Genomic DNA, 20,258 nt, shown 5'->3' with positions numbered 1-20,258 from the left:
CAACAGGGAAAATCAATTTACTATTCTGTCAGGCCCCAATCCAGGTAAACAAAGGTTGAAGAAAGGGGAACTTAAAAATCAGTGTCAAGTCAACCCTGTCAGAAAGCAACTCAAAGAGCCAACCAGGCAAGCAGAGGGGCAAGAAAAAGGACAATGACACTGAACTTGTTTTTACTGTTTCCAGAATATCAACTCCAAAAGCCCCAGTAAAAAGAGCAAAGCTGCTATCCTAACAGTGATGATGCCACTGTCATATAATCATATATGTCTACCAGGTCCTATCCTAGACCTTTAATCTAAGAATCTACAATTCAGGTGGAAAATACTGAAAAAATTATTTAAATGTTAGGCTTAAACCATCTTCAGGATAGTTCAAATGATCTCAATACTTCCATCTCTCAAAATATAAAATCCTGTGGCCAACTCACCTCAAACCAAATCCAGGGTCTAACTAAGTGCCTGGGGGCATAGTACACAGAGTCCATCACTGTATGCTGCAATAAAAATCTCCTGGAATTATCAGGTGGGAGAAAGAGAAAATCTTTGCATAGACACATGACTTTGCATAGAACAGGGGAAAAGGTTACCTCTCTCCATGAATGTTAATAAGAGAGAATATGTCTTTTATGAACTGAGGCGTAAATCATATGATAACTAACTTTCCTAATGAGTTGTTTCTGCAGAAGGTAAACCATCCTCTATGTTAACTACTAGCAGGCTTCCAACAGGGACTTATTCTTAGGCTAGAATTACCACTGAGGAACAAGCCCACCACCCTCACTCTGCAAATCAGTCCTACCCCAACACACAAATCCCACTCAATTAAATCTTCCCCCTTCCCTCCTCTTCTTGCACATCTCAGAATTCACTTCTTCACAAGCTCACTTGCTCAAGTGGTCTGCAATACAGAAACTGTCATATGTAAGAATATATTTAAATATTCATATACACATATAAAGCAAGATCCCCAAAAGCCACTGTCATGCCACAAAAGATCCCAAGTCTTCCTGGCTACTCTTCACACTCAGGGAATTTGCATCACTTGTACTGAAAGTGTAGCCCTGCTGGTGAATGAGTGAGTTTGATTTTCTATGACCTCTAGCTCAGGAGAAAAAAATCCAGACAAGGAGACAGAGATGCTTTGGAGCGGGGATTGGGATCAGTGAGTCAACCGCAGTGACTACTTTCGGTTGACAAATTAAGTTTACTAAAAAGAAAAAAAGTCGAACGAAAGGACTCTCAGACCACATGGTTGGCAGGATCCAAGTTTGCCTGAAGGCCTGAGAAAATGAAACCAAATCTGATTAAAATGGACATTTCAAAACAACAAGAGACGCAGCAGCAAACGCACAGCTGCCATTTCCCGGCCACTTCCTGCGGGAGGCTTGGGGGAGGGGCTGTTTGTGTACAGATGGAGGTAGAAGCGATCCCCCCCCCCCGCATCGCCCCCCGAAGGATGCAAATCTCTCACTCCAACAAATCCTACAAAGGATGACTGCTGATGGCACTGCCTTCCCCTGAAAATTGGGCCCCTCAGGGAAGAAAGGGATGATGCGGGATCCTCTTTTCTGCCATGGAAATGGGGATCCCCTTAGCAAGGAATCCCCCTTGTTAAGGGTTCCCTCTTTATTCTTCGCTCCTGCCCTTAAGCCCAGCTCAAATCCGGACGCTTCAGCACCAGCCCTACCAACCCCCATCCCTGGAGTGGGGGATTCTCCCTGGACTCGAGGGCCCCAAGCCAAGCACAGCTTCACTCCAGCAAGGCTCGCTCCTGCTCGCCAAGCTCAAAAGAACGTGCACCCCGCCCCCAACTCCGCCAAGGAGACACCCCGAGACCCCTGGAAAGCCCTTTAACCTCCACTCACTGTTGCCAAAACGCCCCAACCCCCACAAACGGAGTGTGTAACCCGTCCAGGGAACCCCCTCACCTACCCTTCGCACTCGGGCAATCCCCACCCCTTCTGAAGAGGTGGAGCCCCTCCCGGGGATTCCACCCTGAGTCCCCCACAGGAGTCATCTCCATCAGCCAGGAGGCTTCGCCGCCGCCTCCTCGCAGCCTCCGCCGTCGCCGGGAGCCTCCACAGCTCCTCTCGCTCCCGCCCCCGCCGCCCCATCCCGGGTCTACAGCAGGCCGGCCAAACCCCTTCTCCTTCCAGCCCCCTGGGCGGAAAGACCCCCGCCCAGGGTTGGGTCCTAACTAGAAAGTCGGCGTCTCTCCCCCCTACTTCCCCGCAAGGCTGTAGGCGGTTCCAGAGCCTCCGTTCCCTGAGGGAAACCTCGGATCAAAGCGGGGCTCCCTCCCTTCAGGCCCCCAGCCACAGACCCAACAGACCTGAGGCGGCGGCGTCCAGCCAGGCTCGGGGCTTGTCTCTCCCCGGGGGACGGGCGGTTCACATGGCCGCGCTCCGGGCGCCAGGAGGGGAGGGGAACGCGGGGGAGGGGGTCTGGGGTCCGGGAGGGGGTAGGGGGACGCGGCTCAACCGCGGGGCCCGAGCGGAGCCAACATGGCCGGCGGGGGAGGAGTGAGCCGAAGCCGGAGGGGGCGGGGAAGCTGCGGCCGCAGGAGAGCCGCCTTCCGCCGCCGGGTCCTAGCGCCGGGAATCCCGGCTCCCTGACCCGGATCTGGGTCCTAGCGCCGCGGCGTCACCTTAGCCTACCGGTAAGCTACCTCTGCACTGTTTCACTGTGGGCGGTAGTCCCGCATCGCGTTGAGCAAACTGAAAGGCGTGCCCTGAACCCAAGGTTAACCTCAAAGACTACACCAAATTTCTAGGACCAAGACATGTGCCAGTCCCCTAAGGAGGGGCGGGGCAGGAGATGGGAGAGGGAGATCATTTCGGGGGCAGCTATTTCCCATGATAAGTAGTGGAAAAGTGGGAAGTGCAGAAACGGAAAGGTTAGGAAAATTCAATCCTGGTAAAGAGGTGGAAAAAGGCAAGCTCCATCTGCTGCCCACTCACCTGTCCCGTGGATGGCAGCCCGGTCCTGCCTGGATCACCAATTTCCCGGCGACATCAGCAGGACCCTGAGGGTCAGGAAGATTCCTGTGGGTAAGAAAAGGAACCTTGAGACTAAAAAGGGAAGGCCAGAGTCTAGCCTAAATCTGGTCAGAGGGACAGGGGAGGAACAGAAAAACTGACCAGCAAATAAGGTGCCCTAAGTCACCATTTTTTATATAGTTCCAGTACTTTTTCTTATAGGGCTATATGTGAAAACTTCTGAGAAGAGGAAGGAAAAATCTAGCAGAGGACTAGAAATTAGCTATCACCTAAAATGTCTATTGCAGAGGCCCAGAATGTAGAGAATTTCTAGTTCAGTCTTCTCTTGTTAGGTGAAGAAATTATGGTCTGAAGAGAGTAACCAACTCGTTCAAGGTCAAACAGTGGATAAAATGTGACCAGAAACCAGGTTTTCTTTCCCTTGCAACTCAACAGACTTTGCAGGCGTCAAGATAATTCCTATTCAATTCATTGCAATGCAGTTTTACAACAACTGCCTAACTGTGCAAAACTCAGGCTGAATTCTCTGGAAGAGGAACAGTTTCAGAGTGGGGATGATGAAACTCTGGCAGGTTGCGGGGGTCAACAAATACTTTTTCCCTCTGGGAGTCAGGAGGAAGAAGATCTGAAAACTGGGTGGGACCAGAGTAAGGCAGGACCAAATCCATCAGTCTAGACTGGATTTTCTTACTCCACAGAGAAGTGAGTTCTTCCTGAGTTTTGACAGACTTCATTCACCACAACAAACAAATGCCTCAGAAAAGCTAAGAAGGAAGTGAGCTTCAGCAAAGCTCAAAGTGTATAGGCCAGAGACAGGCTAAGGAGGGTTAGGAGGATGTCTCTCCTGAAAAAAATAGGTTGCCAGTGGGAAGAAGCAGACAGAAATCAAAATCCTTTTCTCCTCCACGACTCAATAACAGATTTATAGGGTCACCTTGAATAAAAAAATCAAGACCCCTAACAGCCTACTAACCTCAAGTCTCTGGGTAAATAGGGATTACACTCAGGGTAGAGGGGGGGTCCTTTCTTCTGGTGAAAGCAAGGATCCAGCAAACTTCTGCTAAGGAATGCCTCCCCTATCCCCCAAATAAAGACAAGTGAAGAAGAGAGCTCAGGGCATGGAACTGGCTTCCTGAAGGGATAAGAGAGAGAGAGCTAGGTATCCTTTTTCTTTTTTTCTTGTTCCTTTTCCAGGGCAGATGAGGGCGAACCTTCCTACCTCCCGCCCCCAATCAGAGGGCAGGACAGTCGGAGGCGGGCGGCAGGGGAGGAGCCTGCGCCAGTCAGCCGGGTGTAGCCACGCCCCTTCCCCCCACCACCACACACCCACACACACCCACCCACTGGCTCCACTCCTCTCCGGAAGAGCCGGTTACTCTTGTGCCCCACTGACTGCCCCCACCCCTTCCGAGCCTCAGGCCTAGTCTCCAGGACAACCCCTGGGACTATCCCAGCCAGGAGCCGTAGGGAAGAAGGGTGTTGGATAGGAAAGGGCCACTCGGGATTAGAAAAGAAAGCGAGGCAGGATCCTTTCTTTCCCATCTGATGCAGAAAGACTACAATCACCTTCCTCCTTGAATGAGACCCCTCCTCGTCCCTTCTAATCAGAGGTCTTCCTTGCTCTTTGAGGAAGAATGAGGGTGGGGTGTCAATATGCCAACAGCTGGGTGTTTACTTCTTGCCAGACGCCACCCCAAACAACAGCTGTGCTTCTCCCCCACATCCAGACGACAGAGGGCAGACTGACCCTTTAGATCCCCAGACATTCCTCAATCCTATCAGATGTGGACAATTCCTACCCCATCTCTCTTTCGGAAGCTACTAGAAACAGCAAGGGGCAAATGGTCATTTTTTTCAGCAACTTGTGAGAAGAGTACCTAGAGAATACTCTGAACCTCTAACAAGCCAGGCCAGCGGGCGGGTAATAAAGAGAATGGGGAGGGAGAAATTAGCACCTGCTCTCCCTTTCTCACCCTCCCTGTGTTCCTGCTGTACCACCCTGACTGGGGTCAGCTGCCATAGTGCATGGCTCCATTGAGGAGCCAGATGGCTGGAGCTCAGAGGGGGAAGAGACTGCGGATTTGTTTGTATCCTTCTACCTCTCCCTCTCCTTGTCCAGGTACTCCCGGAATTCAACCCCAAACACCACTTCTGACCACCCTCTCCTTCATCCCCCATCCCCCACCCAGCTCCCTCTCAGCCTGTGAGACTCAAATGCAGACACCCTGTCCCTTCATCCTGGAGTGTGTTGTGCTGGGGACAGTGGGGAATGAGAAGGCAAGAAGAAAAGGGGCAGAGCTAAGGTCTCAGCTGGATTTGGAAGGAGGGGAATTCTCTAATGGAGATGGGGTAATTATCAATATTAAAGCCCTCCCTCGCCCTCACTGGCTGAAGGGTTCACATGTTAATAGGGTTTAGTGGGGAGATAGCCTTCAACCTGGTAACCATTCCAACTTGTCCCACTTTCCTCCCCAGGTTAATGGAAAACAGTCTCCTCCCACCACCCTCCCACCTGGTATTTTGGGGAGGCCAGATTCTCCCCATCAAAAGGGAGAACTCATCCCTCTTCTCTCCAAATTGGTATGGTCCCCTCAGATTCAGCAGTCTTCTTTCAAACTCTCCAAGGAGCTTATCCAGACTGGTCTCAGAAGAGAATGGGAAAAGACCTAATTTCCTCAGGACTCCTTTTGCATCTGAATAGAAAAGGCCGGGCTTCCCAGGCCTTCCTCAACACCCCCAACACTCTTAGAGACTTAGTCCTAGCCCTTCATCCACTGTTCTCCAACAGACCCTTAAGCCCAGAATTACAAGATTCTGGGTGGCATCCCCCAATTCCCTGACTCTGGGGTAAGAGCGGTCTTAGGCGGGACTGGCCCACCCCAAGCTTAGAAGGGCCGTTCCCACCTGGGCTGGTGCTGAGATCGCACCCCCGAAGTCTGGGAGAGAATGAGGTAGGGTGAGGGCTTCAGGAAAGCTTTAGATGAGAGTTAGTTGAACTTGAATGGCTAAACGGAGCAGAGCCTGAAAGTGACTCTAGGCTATGATAACCCCCACCCCCCTTACTACGGGGAAGGAGAGGAGTTGGGGTGGCGGTTATTCCCCCTCCCATTGGAGGTTAGGATGGCGTGGGAAAGCGATGGTTCCAGAGGGGAGGAGGCGAAACCCAGACCGCGGGAGATTTTTCTGGCGAGAAAGGCGCGGGGGAGGGGGAGATCCTGGGTCCAGAATAGGAGGGGTACCCGGGAGAGGTTGGCCGAGAGGCGTGAGAAGCCTCCGGATTCCGGTCGCAGAGGACAGGGGAGAAATGGGCGAGTAGATTGTGCGGGGGAGAGAGGAAGGGCAGCTCCCGCAGGGGGAGGATCAGATCCTGAGTCCCGGGCAGCGCGGATCCCGGGTAGGAGACCGCAGGGGCGGACCGCCGGGGGACTCCGGGACCGGACGTGGGTGCCGGGCCTCACCTGGAGCAGGGCCGGGCGGTGGCGGCAGCGCAGGTGGCCGAGCCGGGCGGCGGCGGCGCCTCCTCCCCCAGCCCTGGGCCGCCGGCGGGGCGGGGGGGGAGGTAGCACTTAAAGGGGCAGGAGCTACTGGGGTAGGGACAAGCGCTCGGGTAGGGCTGTCGCGAAGAATCCGCTGGGGGAGGGGGAAGCGGGTGGCGTCTCCTAGGGGCCAGAACCAGGAAGAATCCCAGATGGAGGAGGAGAACAGATCCCCAGGAAGAAGAGACAGAAACTTCTGCGGTGAAGTGGGGGATGGTGGTGGGTTCAAACTGGAGGACCTGGGATAGCTCCACCCGCGCTCCGGGAGACACCGGCCGAGATCTCTTCACAAAGGAGGACCAGGAAGGCAGTGAGAGTCACAGGGACTCCGGAGGAATAGAGGTGTCCGAGAGGAAACTCACGGCCGAGCTTGCTGCGGGTAACGCACAGCGGCCCTACTAGGTGAACAGGTTCAACTCCTCGGGAGCTCAAGCCCTACCGCTGTGGGGAGACGCAGCTTCCTTCCCCCGGCACGACCCAAGTGTAAAAGCTTCTGGAATCAGGAAGCCACAGGGCAAACACCTCCTAGGCCTTTCAACCTCAGTCTTGCCTCTCCCTGTCTCTCAGTGACTGGAACGTGGGGGGCCGCCAGTAGCTGCGCTGGTGAAGCTGGTGTGGGACCGTGAGAATCGGCTTTATTCTAGTTCAGTTTTCCTCCAACCACCACCACCCTTGCAGCAACCTCTGGGGCAACAGGAAGCAGCTGCTCAGTGCAGCCCCCACCTGGTGGTGGGTCACGGTGGGGGAGGAAAGAAGACAGGGACTTAAAAAGACCTGGGAAAAAATAGAGGGAGAGGCACCTTAAAAATTCTCCAACGTGACCAAAAGTGGGCTTTACTTTGAGGGGGAGGCCACCAATGAGTGCTGTAAAATATTTCTTGAATCCCAGCAGCTTAATGGGGAGGCACAAGGGGCTGGGGGGTTGAAGGGGCAGGAGTTGGGAGGGGGAAGCCCCCACCTAAGGTGCAGTCCAGGCTCTTCCCTGAGGCTGGTGCTTGCCAACGCTCACGATCCCTTGGTCAGCAGCCTCACCAGCTGAGTCCTGTGCCCCTATAGTCTGGTTTCCCCTCCTTCACCCCCCAAAAGAGCAAAGGTTAGGCCCCACCCCTGCTGAGTCAGCCAGGGAGGGAGGGAGGCATCCCTCAGGCCTTCCCGGGGGCTGGTCCTCATACTTACTCATGTCAGGCTGGCAGGGCTCCAGGGCTGGGACCACCAGCTCCTCACTGTCCTTGGTTCCCCCTTCACGTGCAGGCTGGTGTTAGATCCTTCCAAACTATGAGCTGGGAACTAGCACGAATCGAAAAGCCAATGTATGCTTCCTGCGAACCACAGCCTGAACTGCTGTAGGGTGATGTCCCTGTGTGACAGACTGGGGTGGGGAGGGAGGAGGGAGGGGCGGGGCTTTCTCTGGGTGGAGAGGGAGGAGGCGGTGAGGACAGGGCAGAACCAGGAGAAATATGGAGGAAGGTTAGATCTGTGTTGACACCCTAGTGGCGTGGTACCAGGAGTGGTGAAGGGGGAAGGAAATAAATAGTCGCAGCTAGTGAGAGGGAGAAGGTTCTCGATGAATGCTAAGAGACAGAAATGCGTGGGGGGAGGGGTAGAAGTATGGGAGAAACCACCTTTAGGATCACGGTTCCTAGGTCTATCTGCATCTAGATAACATGAGAAAACAGAGCAGAAAGGGTGGACCCACAGCCTGGGGACTTCTGAGTCAGCTTTTTACCCACTCCAGAGTCAAAACCTAGAGGATGTGCTCACACCCCCATAACTCAGCATTTCCCCAAATCCAGGCTTTCCTAGGGGCAAACTACTGAGCACAGGCGGCTCAGAGGCTCCACCTTCCGGCCAAGCAGTGACACAGGACAGGCTGGTGCCAAGGACGTCAGAGGCAGATGGGAGGAAACTTACAGGCCCCTACTCCACCCCTGGCACCTCTCCCACGGCCCCTCCCCAACCTTCAGCCCCCAGGGGCCTCAGAATTGGGATCTCAGTTTATCCTGCCCTGCTTTTGCCCAACTTGAATGCCTCGGGGTGGAGCTTATAGATTCAGGCTCCTCCTTAGGACAAAAACCCCAGCTGGTTTGTAAACAGTCATTAGCAAAGAACCACATCCCAGCAAATGGCCTTCATGGATTTCAAAATGGTGAGATCAGAGTTCTTGCAGAGCCTTCAGTCCTACCACCAGAGGGCAGATGGGTCTGGGTCTACAAAAGAAAATCTAAGGGAACACCTAAGGGGCACCATATCAGACCTTGCACTTTAACAGGCACTTGTTAGGTGGCTGTTCTTGTAATCCTTGCAATCTTCATCATTTTAGTAGCCTAAAATGAAGGGAAGATTGTCTAAATCCCATTATGTAGCTCAGAAACTCAAGCCCAGCAACCCTGAAAATTACCTCTAAAAAAATTTATTTTGGCCACACCACAGGGTGTGGATCTTAGTTCCCCAACCTGGGATTGAACTTGCACCCCCTGCAGTGGAAGCAGTCAAACACTGGACCACCAGGGAAGTCTCTGAAAATTACTCTTCCTGTTAACATTCTTTCCCCAATTTTCTTAAGGAATTTTAGCAAACCTCAGAATAGGCCTTAAGGCACTTTATATTCTGCATTGCCTCAAGGAATCAAGCCATACAAATCTTGCTCAAAATATGTTCGGAGGTAGTAGTCAGGGACACCTGAAAAAAATGAAGGTGGTAATAGAAGAAAGCCCTTTTGACTCAGTTTTAATCCCTCAGAACATGCATCATTTCCAAAAAATTTAATTCACTGATTAACCTGTGCCTTCTCTTAGCATAGTTATTTCTAAACCCATTTTCCCCAAAATACTCTTCTAAAAATCCTTTTGCTTTTTAAAAAAGTAGGACTGCACTACGTATATTTAAGGGGCAAAACTCAACTTGCTTTGAAGAATGACATAAAAGGGCCAAAAATGAGACCCTATTAGGATCCCATCATCCCCAGGAAACCCCTTCACAAGACTCAGCTATTCAACAATGCAAGACAATGGCTTTTCTTTTTGGATGACCTCATTTCAAACATATATATATGGCCTACTTTGTGCTGTTTCTTGTGGCGATTCTAAAATACTATTAAAAACTTCAGTACTGGCTGTGTTGTCAGAATGAAGAAAAACAGACAGATGTTGAGGGATGTATATTTTATTGGAAACTTTAAATATTTTTCAGACAGAACACAATGTCTTCAATCAAGGCTCTCACGTGGCCTACAGAAAAAACTGCAATTTCTGGATTAGGGGCAAGGAGAGGGACACCATGGAGGATGAGTGCTTAATTTGCCAAAAGGACCCCTCATGAGTGCTCTTCAGCCAGCTTATCAGCTTTTGCCACAGCTTCTTCAATGGGTCCCACCATATAGAAGGCCTGTTCTGGGAGATGGTCATATTCACCTACATGGAAAAAAAAATCCAACTGGTGAAAAGTGAAGGATACCAACTTCTACAGTGGTTACATACCTCACCACTTGAGGCCACCAGTCAGAACATGATGAAATCTTGTCATCTTAGGTTCTTTTCTTAAACTTGCCTCACAATTTATAAGAAATGCTACAGTACAGATTAAGAATATATGGTCTGGAGTCACATAACTCAGGTTCAAATTCTTTCTGGCTGTATGATACTGGGGCCAGTTAAACTTTCCATGCTTCAAGCTTCCTAATGTGTAAAATAGGATAATGCCTTCTTTATAAGGATGTTGTAATTCACTTAGAAGAGTAGCTGGCACTGAAAACTAAGACTCACTAAATCTAAGGCTCACTCTCAGATGGTATTTTCAAAGAAAATCGATGGAAAATAAGTTATTTTCATATAAAAATTATGTAATTAGGCACAATATATTTATATATTGCTTGATGGTTCCTTGAACAGGAGCACAGCACAGCATTCAAGGGAGTTCAGCTTTTATGCCACTTTATGTTCAGCCTTATACTGGAAATCTCACCTGCCAAAATCTGCTGGAATCCTTTGATGGTCTCCTTAAGGGGCACCAGCTTCCCCAAATGACCAGTAAAGACCTCAGCCACCTGGAATGGCTGAGACAAGAAACGCTGGATTTTCCGTGCACGAGACACAGTTAACTTGTCTTCTTCAGAAAGTTCATCCATACCCAGGATGGCAATGATGTCCTGGAGGGATTTGTAGTCCTATGAAAAGACAAGATTAGAGAGGTCAAGTAAATATTTACATTCCTCAAATCTGGATAAAAACTTAAGGGTTAATACAACTTTATATTCACAATGAGCTTTGTATAGAGCATTTTAGCACTTTACTGCACTTCTTAACTGAAACAAATCAGTTAAATGAGGGTCATGAGGGCCCTCAGCTAAGATTGGTATTTTGTTTCCCCTACTCTGAACCTATCGGGTGCTGTTATAAAAAACTGCGACTCCAAACCTGGAAACTCAGGAGACCTCACTAACACTCACTAGGAATTCTAGTCTCTTCTTTCCTTGCTCTAAAGCAAATCACACAAATTACCAGGGAAGATCTTATCCTAATATAGTTCCCAAATTCCCTCTACGACTTTATGGCCACTGATCTCACCTGCAGAATCTTTTGCACCCCACGGGCAACATCATAATGCTCACTGCCAACAATATTGGGATCCATGATGCGAGACGTGGAGTCCAGAGGATCCACAGCCGGATAGATGCCCAGCTCAGCAATAGCACGGGACAGCACAGTGGTAGCATCCAAATGGGCAAAGGTAGTGGCCGGGGCAGGGTCAGTCAAGTCATCAGCAGGCACATAGATAGCCTAAAGTGAATCAAGAACCCATTAAGAGCAGCAGGAAGCCAAGTAATTCTACTTAAACCATTTCTTTTTCTGACCCCTCCTCATTATGTTACTCTTTCTTCTCAACATTCAAGAGTCCAACGGAGACTCTTACCACTCCTAATACAGTATTAGTAGTTATATATTATCTGGTTCCTCCAAGCTGTGATGGAAGAATTTTCACTGTTATTCCTTTTGTTCTTCATCCTACTTTTTTTAACTCTAAACCAAAATGAATCATGAAAGTTAAAAAAATTTAGACAAAGTTTTTGATGATTTTACTATATACACCATCTACATACATTTGAAAATTGTAGTAGCTAGTGTAGTACATATTTAAAGCTCACTTTGAAGTTCCCTTCAGGCTGGAAACCACTATTTTGTGATCTACATTTACACATACACCTTCAATTAGTTCAGATGAGTGGTTTCTTAATCTTTTAGGGTCTTTAACATGCACACACATAACTTTAAAAATTATTTAAGCTCCAGTACCTACTTAAAAAAAGTAACGAGATTTTACAACTCTGTACACGCCTTTACACAAATTAGACCTTCATCCATTTAATTGTTCTCACCTGTACAGAGGTGATAGATCCCTTTTTGGTGGTGGTGATTCTTTCCTGCATGGTACCCATGTCAGTGGCTAGGGTAGGCTGGTAACCCACAGCAGAAGGGATTCTACCCAATAAAGCAGACACCTGGGAAAAAAAAGAAAAACCATATCGTTAGCCTTATCTGCATCATTCATAGAAAGGTCAAATGAACCAGGTTCTCTCAAGCCTACCTCTGAGCCAGCCTGGGTGAAGCGAAAGATGTTATCAATAAACAGCAAGACATCTTGACCTTCTTGGTCTCTGAAGTACTCAGCTACAGTCAACCCAGTCAGAGCGACCCGGGCCCGAGCACCAGGTGGTTCATTCATTTGACCGTACACCAGCGCTACCTGAAGCAATTATAAACAATCAGAAATCCTGGCAGAAGAGTGTGAAAGTCATTTATCCAAGGTCCCCAAATCAGAGAAACTACCAAAAACCCTTCTCCTTAGGTGTCTAGGTTTTTGTTCATAAATTTCTTTTTCCTTTTAGAGCTGCAGTTCAAAACAAAAGATAATTTCTTTTATTACTGAGGCAAAATTCTTCTGGTATTAAGGGAATATAATGCCCCCATTATTAGCTTTCAAATGATGGGTCTATATATCAAAAAAACAAAAACCACAGAAATGTTATCTCACATTAGGGAAAATGCAATATACATGAGTGTATTAGAAACGGGAGAAAATGACTGACAGAACTTTCCTTTGTAGGTCCTAGGACAATAAAATGAAAATACAAAACAAGTCAACTTCAACAGTTTCTTGACACTACTTACATGGACATCAGCTCAGTGCTCACCTTAGAGGTAGCATCTTTTAAGTTGATAACACCAGACTCTATCATTTCATGGTATAAGTCATTGCCCTCACGGGTCCTTTCACCAACACCAGCAAACACAGAGTAACCACCATGGGCTTTGGCAACGTTGTTGATTAACTCCATGATCAGTACTGTCTTGCCGACTCCAGCACCACCAAAGAGCCCTATAAGAGGTTGAGAAAAAACAAATTAAGAATTTCATTTCCATATAAGCAAACTTAAAAAAAAAAAATTTGTTTCTTTCCATCTTTTCCCTTCTCAGAAATGGCATCTGGCTTCAGCAAACTCAGAAGAACGAAAGTCAGAAGCTGCTCATCAATGAGGGATGTGTCTCAGTACCCACTCATAATATGGTAGGATCTGTTTTCCACATTCGGTTTGGAAAATATCTGTCAATTAACATACCAATTTTGCCACCCTTGGCATATGGAGCCAGCAGATCCACAACCTTGATACCAGTAACCAGAATTTCCTGCTCAACACTCATCTCCACGAATTCAGGAGCCTCAGCATGAATAGCAGCAAATCTGTAACAGCAGACGAGAAGGTCAGTGTCTATTCATCTTATTAAAAAGTTCTTCTCAATTCTCAAGCCTAACCCTTTACTCACAGTCTCTTCTCTTATATAACAAATTACCACCCACCATTGAGCCCAAATACTCTGCACTAAAAGGAATTTCATTATCTCAGGAAGCAATAATCCCATTCCCTGACAGCTCTGTCATGAAGTTTTCCTTTTACATTCTAAACATCACTTCTTCACATACCAATATGAAATACAAACACCACTGGTATTAAGATGAACTGAAATAATCAACCTATGGAGTTCAGTTTTCTCTTTTTTTATAATCAGAATTTCTGCATCATTAATTTTCTTCATAAGAAGAAATTGCATTGTGTGGTTTAAAGAAATGACTAGAACAACATTTTAGGGCTGTTCTGCAGAAAAATTCTGCTATAGTAGATGGTGCCACCTTAATGTATAAAACTGCTAGGAAAAAGTTTCTTTGTGTGTAGATACAACAGGAATACTTACTGCTTGGTTTTGATGGGACCCCTCTCATCAATAGGTTCTCCAATGACGTTCATGATTCTACCCAAGGTCTCAGGGCCAACAGGAATTCTTATTGGTGCACCAGAATCCAGGACTTTCTGACCTCTAACCAAGCCTTCTGTGCCATCCATAGCAATGGTCCTTACTGTGCTCTCACCTGTCAGATATAGGCATTGCAGGATTATACAGAAGGACAAATTGGCTTCGTGGTATTTAATTAAGTTGTAGCTGGCATTAAGCACCTAAGTCAACCAAGACTACTTCTCAGTACCTAAATGTGGCTTCAGCAAACTCAGAAGAACGAAAGTCATTTTGGTAAAATCATCATAGAAGACAGCCTGGTTTTGAGGGATATTTGGGTCGAACAAGATCTTTACTATTCCTAACAAATTCTACTTACCCAAATGCTGGGCCACCTCCAAAACCAGCCTGGTCTCCCTGCCTTGCACCTCCAGGGCATTTAGGATGGGAGGCAGTCCCTCATCAAACTGGACGTCCACCACTGCACCAATGACCGCCACGATGCGCCCAGTGGCGGCACCTGCCTTTGGCGATGGAGATGCTTGAGCGGCATAGTCTCTGGCTAAAAGACAAAAAAGATATTGAAGAAGTTGGGGTTAGGACAGTTAAAGGTCATAGGACGCCCGGACTTAACTCTCAAGGACTGGAGAATGCAGCCCAGGCCCGGCCCCCTTCCGCTTGCACGGAAGGCGGGTCCAGAGGGAGGGCCGCGCTGGAAGCGGAGAGCGAGCCTGCACCATCTTCCCATCCTCATGCACAAAACTCCATTATTCGAGAGCGTGCGCGGTGCCCCCATTCCACGGGAAGGTCAACGCACCTGCTTGCACGAATACGTCACACAGCGCCCCTCTTCCAAAATAAGACGGAATTAGATTGTCCCTGTTCTTGTTCTCCCGCCGTTAGAGGGCAGGGCGCCGGCCCTGGCGGCCTTCTAGCACCACAGACCCCTTAGGCCGGAGCAACTATCGGCCCCAGGCTCAAGGTCATGGGACGACAGAAGCGAACCCAGGTGCTAAAGCAAGGCACTTACCAGGCTGGAGCGCTGCAGGAGCAGCCCGCAGTAACAGCTGGGCTTGCGGTAGCGGCGCTGAAGGGCTGAGTCCCCGCAAGGCCCCGGAGGCCGAGGCAGCAGCCACACGACCCACAAGTCCCAACATGGCGGAGCCCGGGTGGAGACTGAGCGCTGCAGTGGTCTGGCCTCCAACTGCCAGCAGTTGGAGGCGAGACCTACTCTGCAGTAGGCACGGCCATTGGGTGATTTTTCTGCTTATCACTCTGGGCGCTGCTCCTATAGGCCAATAGTCTCTCATCTTCTCAACCATTGGCCAAAATTCGTGCTAATCTGAATTTCTTTTTTTATTGGACAGTGACTGGCTCGGTGCAACCCTCAGAGCTTTGAAACCTAATTGGACAACAGGGATGTCAGTCGGAGAGAGCACTTGGAGGAACTGCGTTTGGGAAAGGGGCTGAGTTCCTGTGCGGAAGCACATGGGCTGTCTTTGCTGCCCTTGGGCTCTCTCCTTAGACAGGACCTTGAGCTAGGTGACAGTCTCGGGGGCTGTTTTAAGGAAGTGATAGCCTCAACATTGACTGACCTTGTCTAGTTAGGAGTCTTCTCTAGAGTCAAACGGCAGTAGGGAGATTGGAAGTTTTTAGACAATTCAGCAGGTCAGGAGTCTGGACAGAAAAAAGCTACAATGAAAGACACTTATGTGAACCAGTCTTTTTTAAAATGTGTGCTGGGCATTGAGGAGGCAAAGATAAATAAGACTTGAAAAACAGATGAGCAAAAAATGCAACAAAGTGGAAGAGGCTGATAGACCTGTTGGGAAACATCCGTAGAATTCCTAGGGAAAAGTAGGAAGGAAGACTATTCCATTATATATTTGTATTACACAGCATGTTTCTTTTGTGGTACTGCAGGTGAGGAAGGGAAAAAAGAGGCGAGAAAAGAGATGAATATAGAAAGAACCAGTTCTCAGGGCCTTGGATGGGAGTGGAGGCAGGGCAGAGGTAAGTGTGTGGTCCTTGAACACGAAAAATCATAAAATAAATAGGATATCCTTTAATGTAGTATTGATTTTATTTAAGGTATTTGGGAGCAGGGTGGAGGAAACCCTTAATCTATTGGTACAAACATGGCTGCTGGTCAGCATGAAGATACTTCCCCAGACTTTCTCCAACCAGCACCCATTAGTTCTTATTTTTCTGCATGATAGTGAAAGTTTTCTACTGTTTGGTAGCAAGAACTATCAAAGAACTTAAAAGGAGAAAGCAGGAACAGAAGAGAATTAGAGAAAGTTTAATTTGAAGTGCCTGTGGTTTCCCAGATGGCGCTAGTGGTAAAGAACCTGCCTGCCAGTGCAGCAGACTCAAGAGACGAGGGTTCCATCCCTGCGTCGGGAAGATTCCTTCAAGAAGGGCGTGGCAACCCACTCCAGTATTCTTGCCTGGAGAATCCCATGGAAAGAGGAACCTGGTGGATTACAGTCAATAGCGTCCCAAAAATTCACGTCTAAAGCAACTTAGCATGCACACAGGTAATCTTGCCTAGTAAGAGGGGAAAGAACCCAAGAAAACAGCAATGTGTATGGAGCAGGCAGAAAAAAATAAACCATTTTAGGAAACAGCAGAGGAATAAGAAGGCCAAAGAACACACACTATGTAAGAATCAAGTAGAATATTAAGGAGAAAGTGGTCAATAGTATCAATGACATAACTATGCTGTAAAATAAGGGTTCAAAAGAACTAGTTGGGTTAGTTTGTTATCTGCTGTTATAACAGGGTCAAAGAATTTCAATGGGCTGTATACAAGATATACATTTTTGTTTTGCAACTTGTGCTCTTCCAATTACACGGGGCAGCATCCCATTTAATAGCAACCTATACATTTCACTTGCTTTTCTCAACTATTAGAGTTGAAGTTTCTGTAGAAAGGATAAGATACTTAAGAGTATTGCCCCTGGAACCAGACTGGGTTTAAAATCTTTTTACACTTACTAGACATCACTGAGCAAGTTTAAAATCTCTGTGTATCATCTTCCTCAATATAAGAGATGAGGATAATCTCATAGAGTTGTCTCAAAAATCAAATAGATTAAAATGCGAAAGAAGCATTTAGAAAAATGTCTGGCACGTAATCAGGACCATATTTGTGTTGACTAGTATTTTTACTTACTATTGACTTAGTGTTACGATCCTTTGGTTCTGTATCATCACTTTTGGTTGTGGCCAAAACTTTTATTAACCATCAGACATTTAAACTGACACTTCACTTAATCCAGGTGTCCAAGGAAAGATTTCAACATAAAATTCCAGGTAACTGAGACTCATCACTTTTTGAAATGTTTTTACACGTTTAGGATATTATCAGGAAACTTTTTTCTTTGGGCAGCTTCTGCTGCTGCTAAGTCGCTTGAGTCGTGTCCAACTCTGTGCGACCCCATAGACAGCAGCCCACCAGGCTCCGCCGTCCCTGGGATTCTCCAGGCAAGAACACTGGAGTGGGTTGCCATTCCCTTCTCCAATGCATGAAAGTGAAAAGTGAAAGTGAAGTCGCTCAGTCATGTCCGAGTCTTCTCGACCCCATGAAGCCTCCCAGGCTCCTCCGTCCATGGGATTTTCCAGGCAAGAGTACTGGACTGGGTTGCCATTGCCTTCTCCCTTGGGCAGTTGGGTTTATTAAACAAATCTTTGTGTCACAATGCAACGCTAAATGCTCTTAATATTACCGAGGTGGATATATAAAGCTATTTCTCCACTATGCTCGTTTGTAAATTTTTAATTTTTCTCCTTTGCTGAAATTAAATAACCTCCTAAATTTATAAGTAATACTGTCTAAAATCCGCCTGCAATGCAGGAAACCCGTTTCCTGGTTGGAGAAGTTCCCCTGGAGAAGGGATATGCTACCCACTTGTATTCTTTGGTTTCCCTGGTGGCTCAAACAGTAAAGAATCTGCCTGCAATGTGGGAGACCTGGGTTCAATCCCTGGGTTGGGAAGATCCCCTGGAGGAGGGCATGGTCAGCCCACTCCAGTATTCGTGCCTGGAGAATCCCCACGGGCAGAGGAGCCTGGCAGGCTACACAGCCCATGGGGTCACAAAGAGTCAGATACAACTAAACACAGCACATTTTAGAGTTTTGACATATTTTGGTCTTGCTTATTTCTTGATTTCCAGATAGCCCAGGTAGTATTTCATGTAAAATACAAGTTACTTACCAAGGGATAAGAGAGACCACAAAGACTGAAACTGAAGTTAATTTCAAATTAACCTCTCAATTTATGACTGGAAACCTTACGAATTTCATCTTAAGGTGAAAATTGTGTTTACCATGAATTTTTATTTTGGCTGAGCAGCAGTTTTCGGAATCTTAGTTCCCTAACTAGGGATTGAACACACAGCAGTGAAAATATAGTCCCAACCACTGGACTGCCAGGGAATTCCTTACAAACTCATTTTGACTGCCATTCATAATGGTCAAGTCCCACATTCTTTCAGTACTTTGTCTCTACCATATTTTTTGACAATCACGTTGGATGATTTCGAAAATAAGCCAATCAATTCCCTGGCTTCAGAGTTTTTTAATCTCTCCAACTCCAATTAGTTTTGAACTGACATTCCACTTAAGTATCCTACTCAAGTTTTACCTCAAAAATCTAATATTCTCTTGTCAGACCACAATTTTTTTTTTTAATGCAAGTAATACATGAACAAATTGTAAGCACACAGAATCAGGATAAATCCTTTCATCACTCCCAAATCTCATTCCCAGAAATAAGCATTAAAAAATATTTTGCCTCTACGCATTCACTTTCATTCATCCCATGTCCCTGAAACATATATTCTTCTTTTTTTTTTTTGAAACATATATTCTTATAAAAAACTTCAGTGGAGGCACACTACAGAAAACATAAGATTTCTGATCTTTATATTTTTGAGAATTTTGTGTCAGTTTACATTTTTAGTTGTACTACATCTTATGGCACAGAAACGTACTCCATTAATGGTTATTTGGATTGTTTTAAATGGCTATTACATGCAGTATTGAAGGAAAAAAAGGAAATCTTATAAACATGAGTACACCATCTATTGCTTCTTTAAAATTACTAGAAATAAAATGTTGGTTTAAAGTTATGTTCATTTAATTTAAAAAATTTTATTTTTGGCTGTGCCACAGGGCTTGTGGGATGGGGGAATCTTAGTTCCTCGACCAGGGAGTGAACCTGGCAGTGAGAACACAGGTGCCTGGCAGTGAGAACACAGGATCCTAACCACTGGACCAGCAGGGACTACCTGACCTATGTTTTTTTCAGATCTCTTTGTACCTTCTAGTTTTGTTATCATTCTTGGAAGAATTTCCCCCTATCATTAATAAGAATTTGAATTTTTTGCAGTGAGTGGGCCAGGAACCACCAGCACCAGAATCACCTAAATCTACATTATCTACTATGGTAATCACTAGCTATATGGGATTACATTTGTTAAAATTAAGTAATGCAGTTTTTAGTCACACTAGCCACATTTCCAGATTTCCAAGTTCTAGGCAGCTGGCACTCACTGTATCAGACAACGGAGACACAGAACAATTTCATCAGTCACACTGGATGGGGCAGCCACCTCAGCAGGACCAACTGATTCAGAATCTGCATTTTAGATCTAAAGGAAGTTGTCAAACTTCAGCACACATCAGAATCAGCTAGAGGGTCTAAGACCCTACAGTTTAGTTTCTAATTTGGAAGATTTGGGGGCCCAGGATCTATATATCTAACAAGTTCCTAGGTGAGACTGATGCTGGTAGCCGGGACACTTAAAAAAAAAAAAACAAAACTACATCTCTATTTTGGCTGCACCTTGTGGCATGTGGCATCTTAGTTCCTTGCTGCTGCTAAGTGGCTTCAGTTGTGTCCGACTCTGCGACCTCATAGATGACAGCCCACTAGGCTCCCCTGTCCCTGGGATTCTCCAGGCAATAACACTGGAGTGGGTTGCCATTTCCTTCTCCAATCTTAGTTCCTTGACTAGGGATCAATCCACTGCCCCCTGTGTATTGAGAGCATGGAGTTTTAGCCACTGGACCACCAAGGAAGTCCTGGGATCACACATGTCAAGTATCAGTTAAACTGCAAATTTCTGGGCCCCACATGCACCTACTATCCTAAGACATATCTTCCAGTTGGGACTTCTGAATCCACACAGACCCAAGGTGGTTCTATAGCTACAGGGCCTACAGGTACAGGACAGGAACTAGAGCTTTGAGATGAAACTTGTGAGAATACAAAAAATGGCTGAGGGAGGGAGGTAAACTCGAGGCTGTTAATTGTACTGGAAACAGCTTTATAGCAATCCCTCCTAAACCTGTGATCACGAGATATGGGAATGGGTTGCTAAGGAGAGAAGGAAGTCAAGGTCATTGGACTTGAGGCAAAGAAATTTGAGCT

At 46.9% G+C, this 20,258-nt stretch overlaps 2 protein-coding genes and 2 non-coding genes across 6 annotated transcripts in view; all 4 read right to left on the bottom strand.

Moving 5' to 3' along the window:
- Window positions 1–7,888, bottom strand: part of BAZ2A (bromodomain adjacent to zinc finger domain 2A) — a 35,405-nt gene extending 27,517 nt beyond the window's left edge. Inside the window, exons 1-2 of one of the 3 annotated variants that reach the window (XM_055396209.2) lie at window positions 7,712–7,888; window positions 2,961–3,044 (exon numbers count right to left, since the gene is read on the bottom strand). The gene's annotated coding sequence lies outside the window, so the exon portion shown is untranslated. Of the gene's footprint in view, window positions 1–2,332; window positions 2,784–2,960; window positions 3,045–6,457; window positions 6,529–7,711 lie in introns of those variants that run through there. The other 2 variants (XM_055396211.2, XM_055396210.2) reach the window with 2 other exon arrangements.
- A 1,793-nt stretch (window positions 7,889–9,681) lies between these two features.
- ATP5F1B (ATP synthase F1 subunit beta) lies at window positions 9,682–15,008 on the bottom strand. The gene is made up of 10 exons (XM_055394194.2): window positions 14,849–15,008; window positions 14,198–14,380; window positions 13,780–13,954; window positions 13,149–13,270; window positions 12,723–12,907; window positions 12,116–12,274; window positions 11,907–12,029; window positions 11,098–11,310; window positions 10,496–10,697; window positions 9,682–9,945 (listed from the first exon to the last, which is right to left on the bottom strand). The coding sequence occupies exons 1-10, from the start codon at window positions 14,973–14,975 to the stop codon at window positions 9,848–9,850; spliced, it is 1,587 nt and encodes a 528-aa protein (XP_055250169.2). The 5' UTR covers window positions 14,976–15,008; the 3' UTR covers window positions 9,682–9,847.
- LOC129537312 (small nucleolar RNA SNORD59) lies at window positions 12,997–13,067 on the bottom strand. The gene has a single exon (XR_008681979.1). It is a non-coding gene; the product is annotated as a small nucleolar RNA SNORD59 (small nucleolar RNA).
- Window positions 14,057–14,131, bottom strand: LOC129537313 (small nucleolar RNA SNORD59). The gene has a single exon (XR_008681980.1). It is a non-coding gene; the product is annotated as a small nucleolar RNA SNORD59 (small nucleolar RNA).
- Window positions 15,009–20,258: the final 5,250 nt, after the last annotated feature.

This window comes from Moschus berezovskii, chromosome 6, assembly GCF_049115385.1.
Source record: "Moschus berezovskii isolate FMDL1 chromosome 6, NW_MosBer_1.0, whole genome shotgun sequence".
In the NCBI taxonomy this organism is placed as follows: Eukaryota; Metazoa; Chordata; class Mammalia; order Artiodactyla; family Moschidae; genus Moschus; species Moschus berezovskii.
The sequence above is the reverse complement of the archived record's forward strand: the minus strand, read 5'-3'. Positions and strand labels throughout refer to the sequence as shown.

What these genes read in the sequence shown, in the direction of transcription:
- ATP5F1B (XM_055394194.2), bottom strand. Translation starts at nt 14,975, where the DNA reads ATGTTGGGACTTGTGGGTCGTGTGGCTGCTGCCTCGGCCTCCGGGGCC. An exon ending in TCACCCAGGCTGGCTCAGAG is followed by an intron (nt 12,030 to 12,115) that starts GTAGGCTTGAGA and finishes TTTTTTTCCCAG; the next exon opens with GTGTCTGCTTTATTGGGTAG. An exon ending in ATTCCAGCAGATTTTGGCAG is followed by an intron (nt 9,946 to 10,495) that starts GTGAGATTTCCA and finishes TTTTCCATGTAG; the next exon opens with GTGAATATGACCATCTCCCA.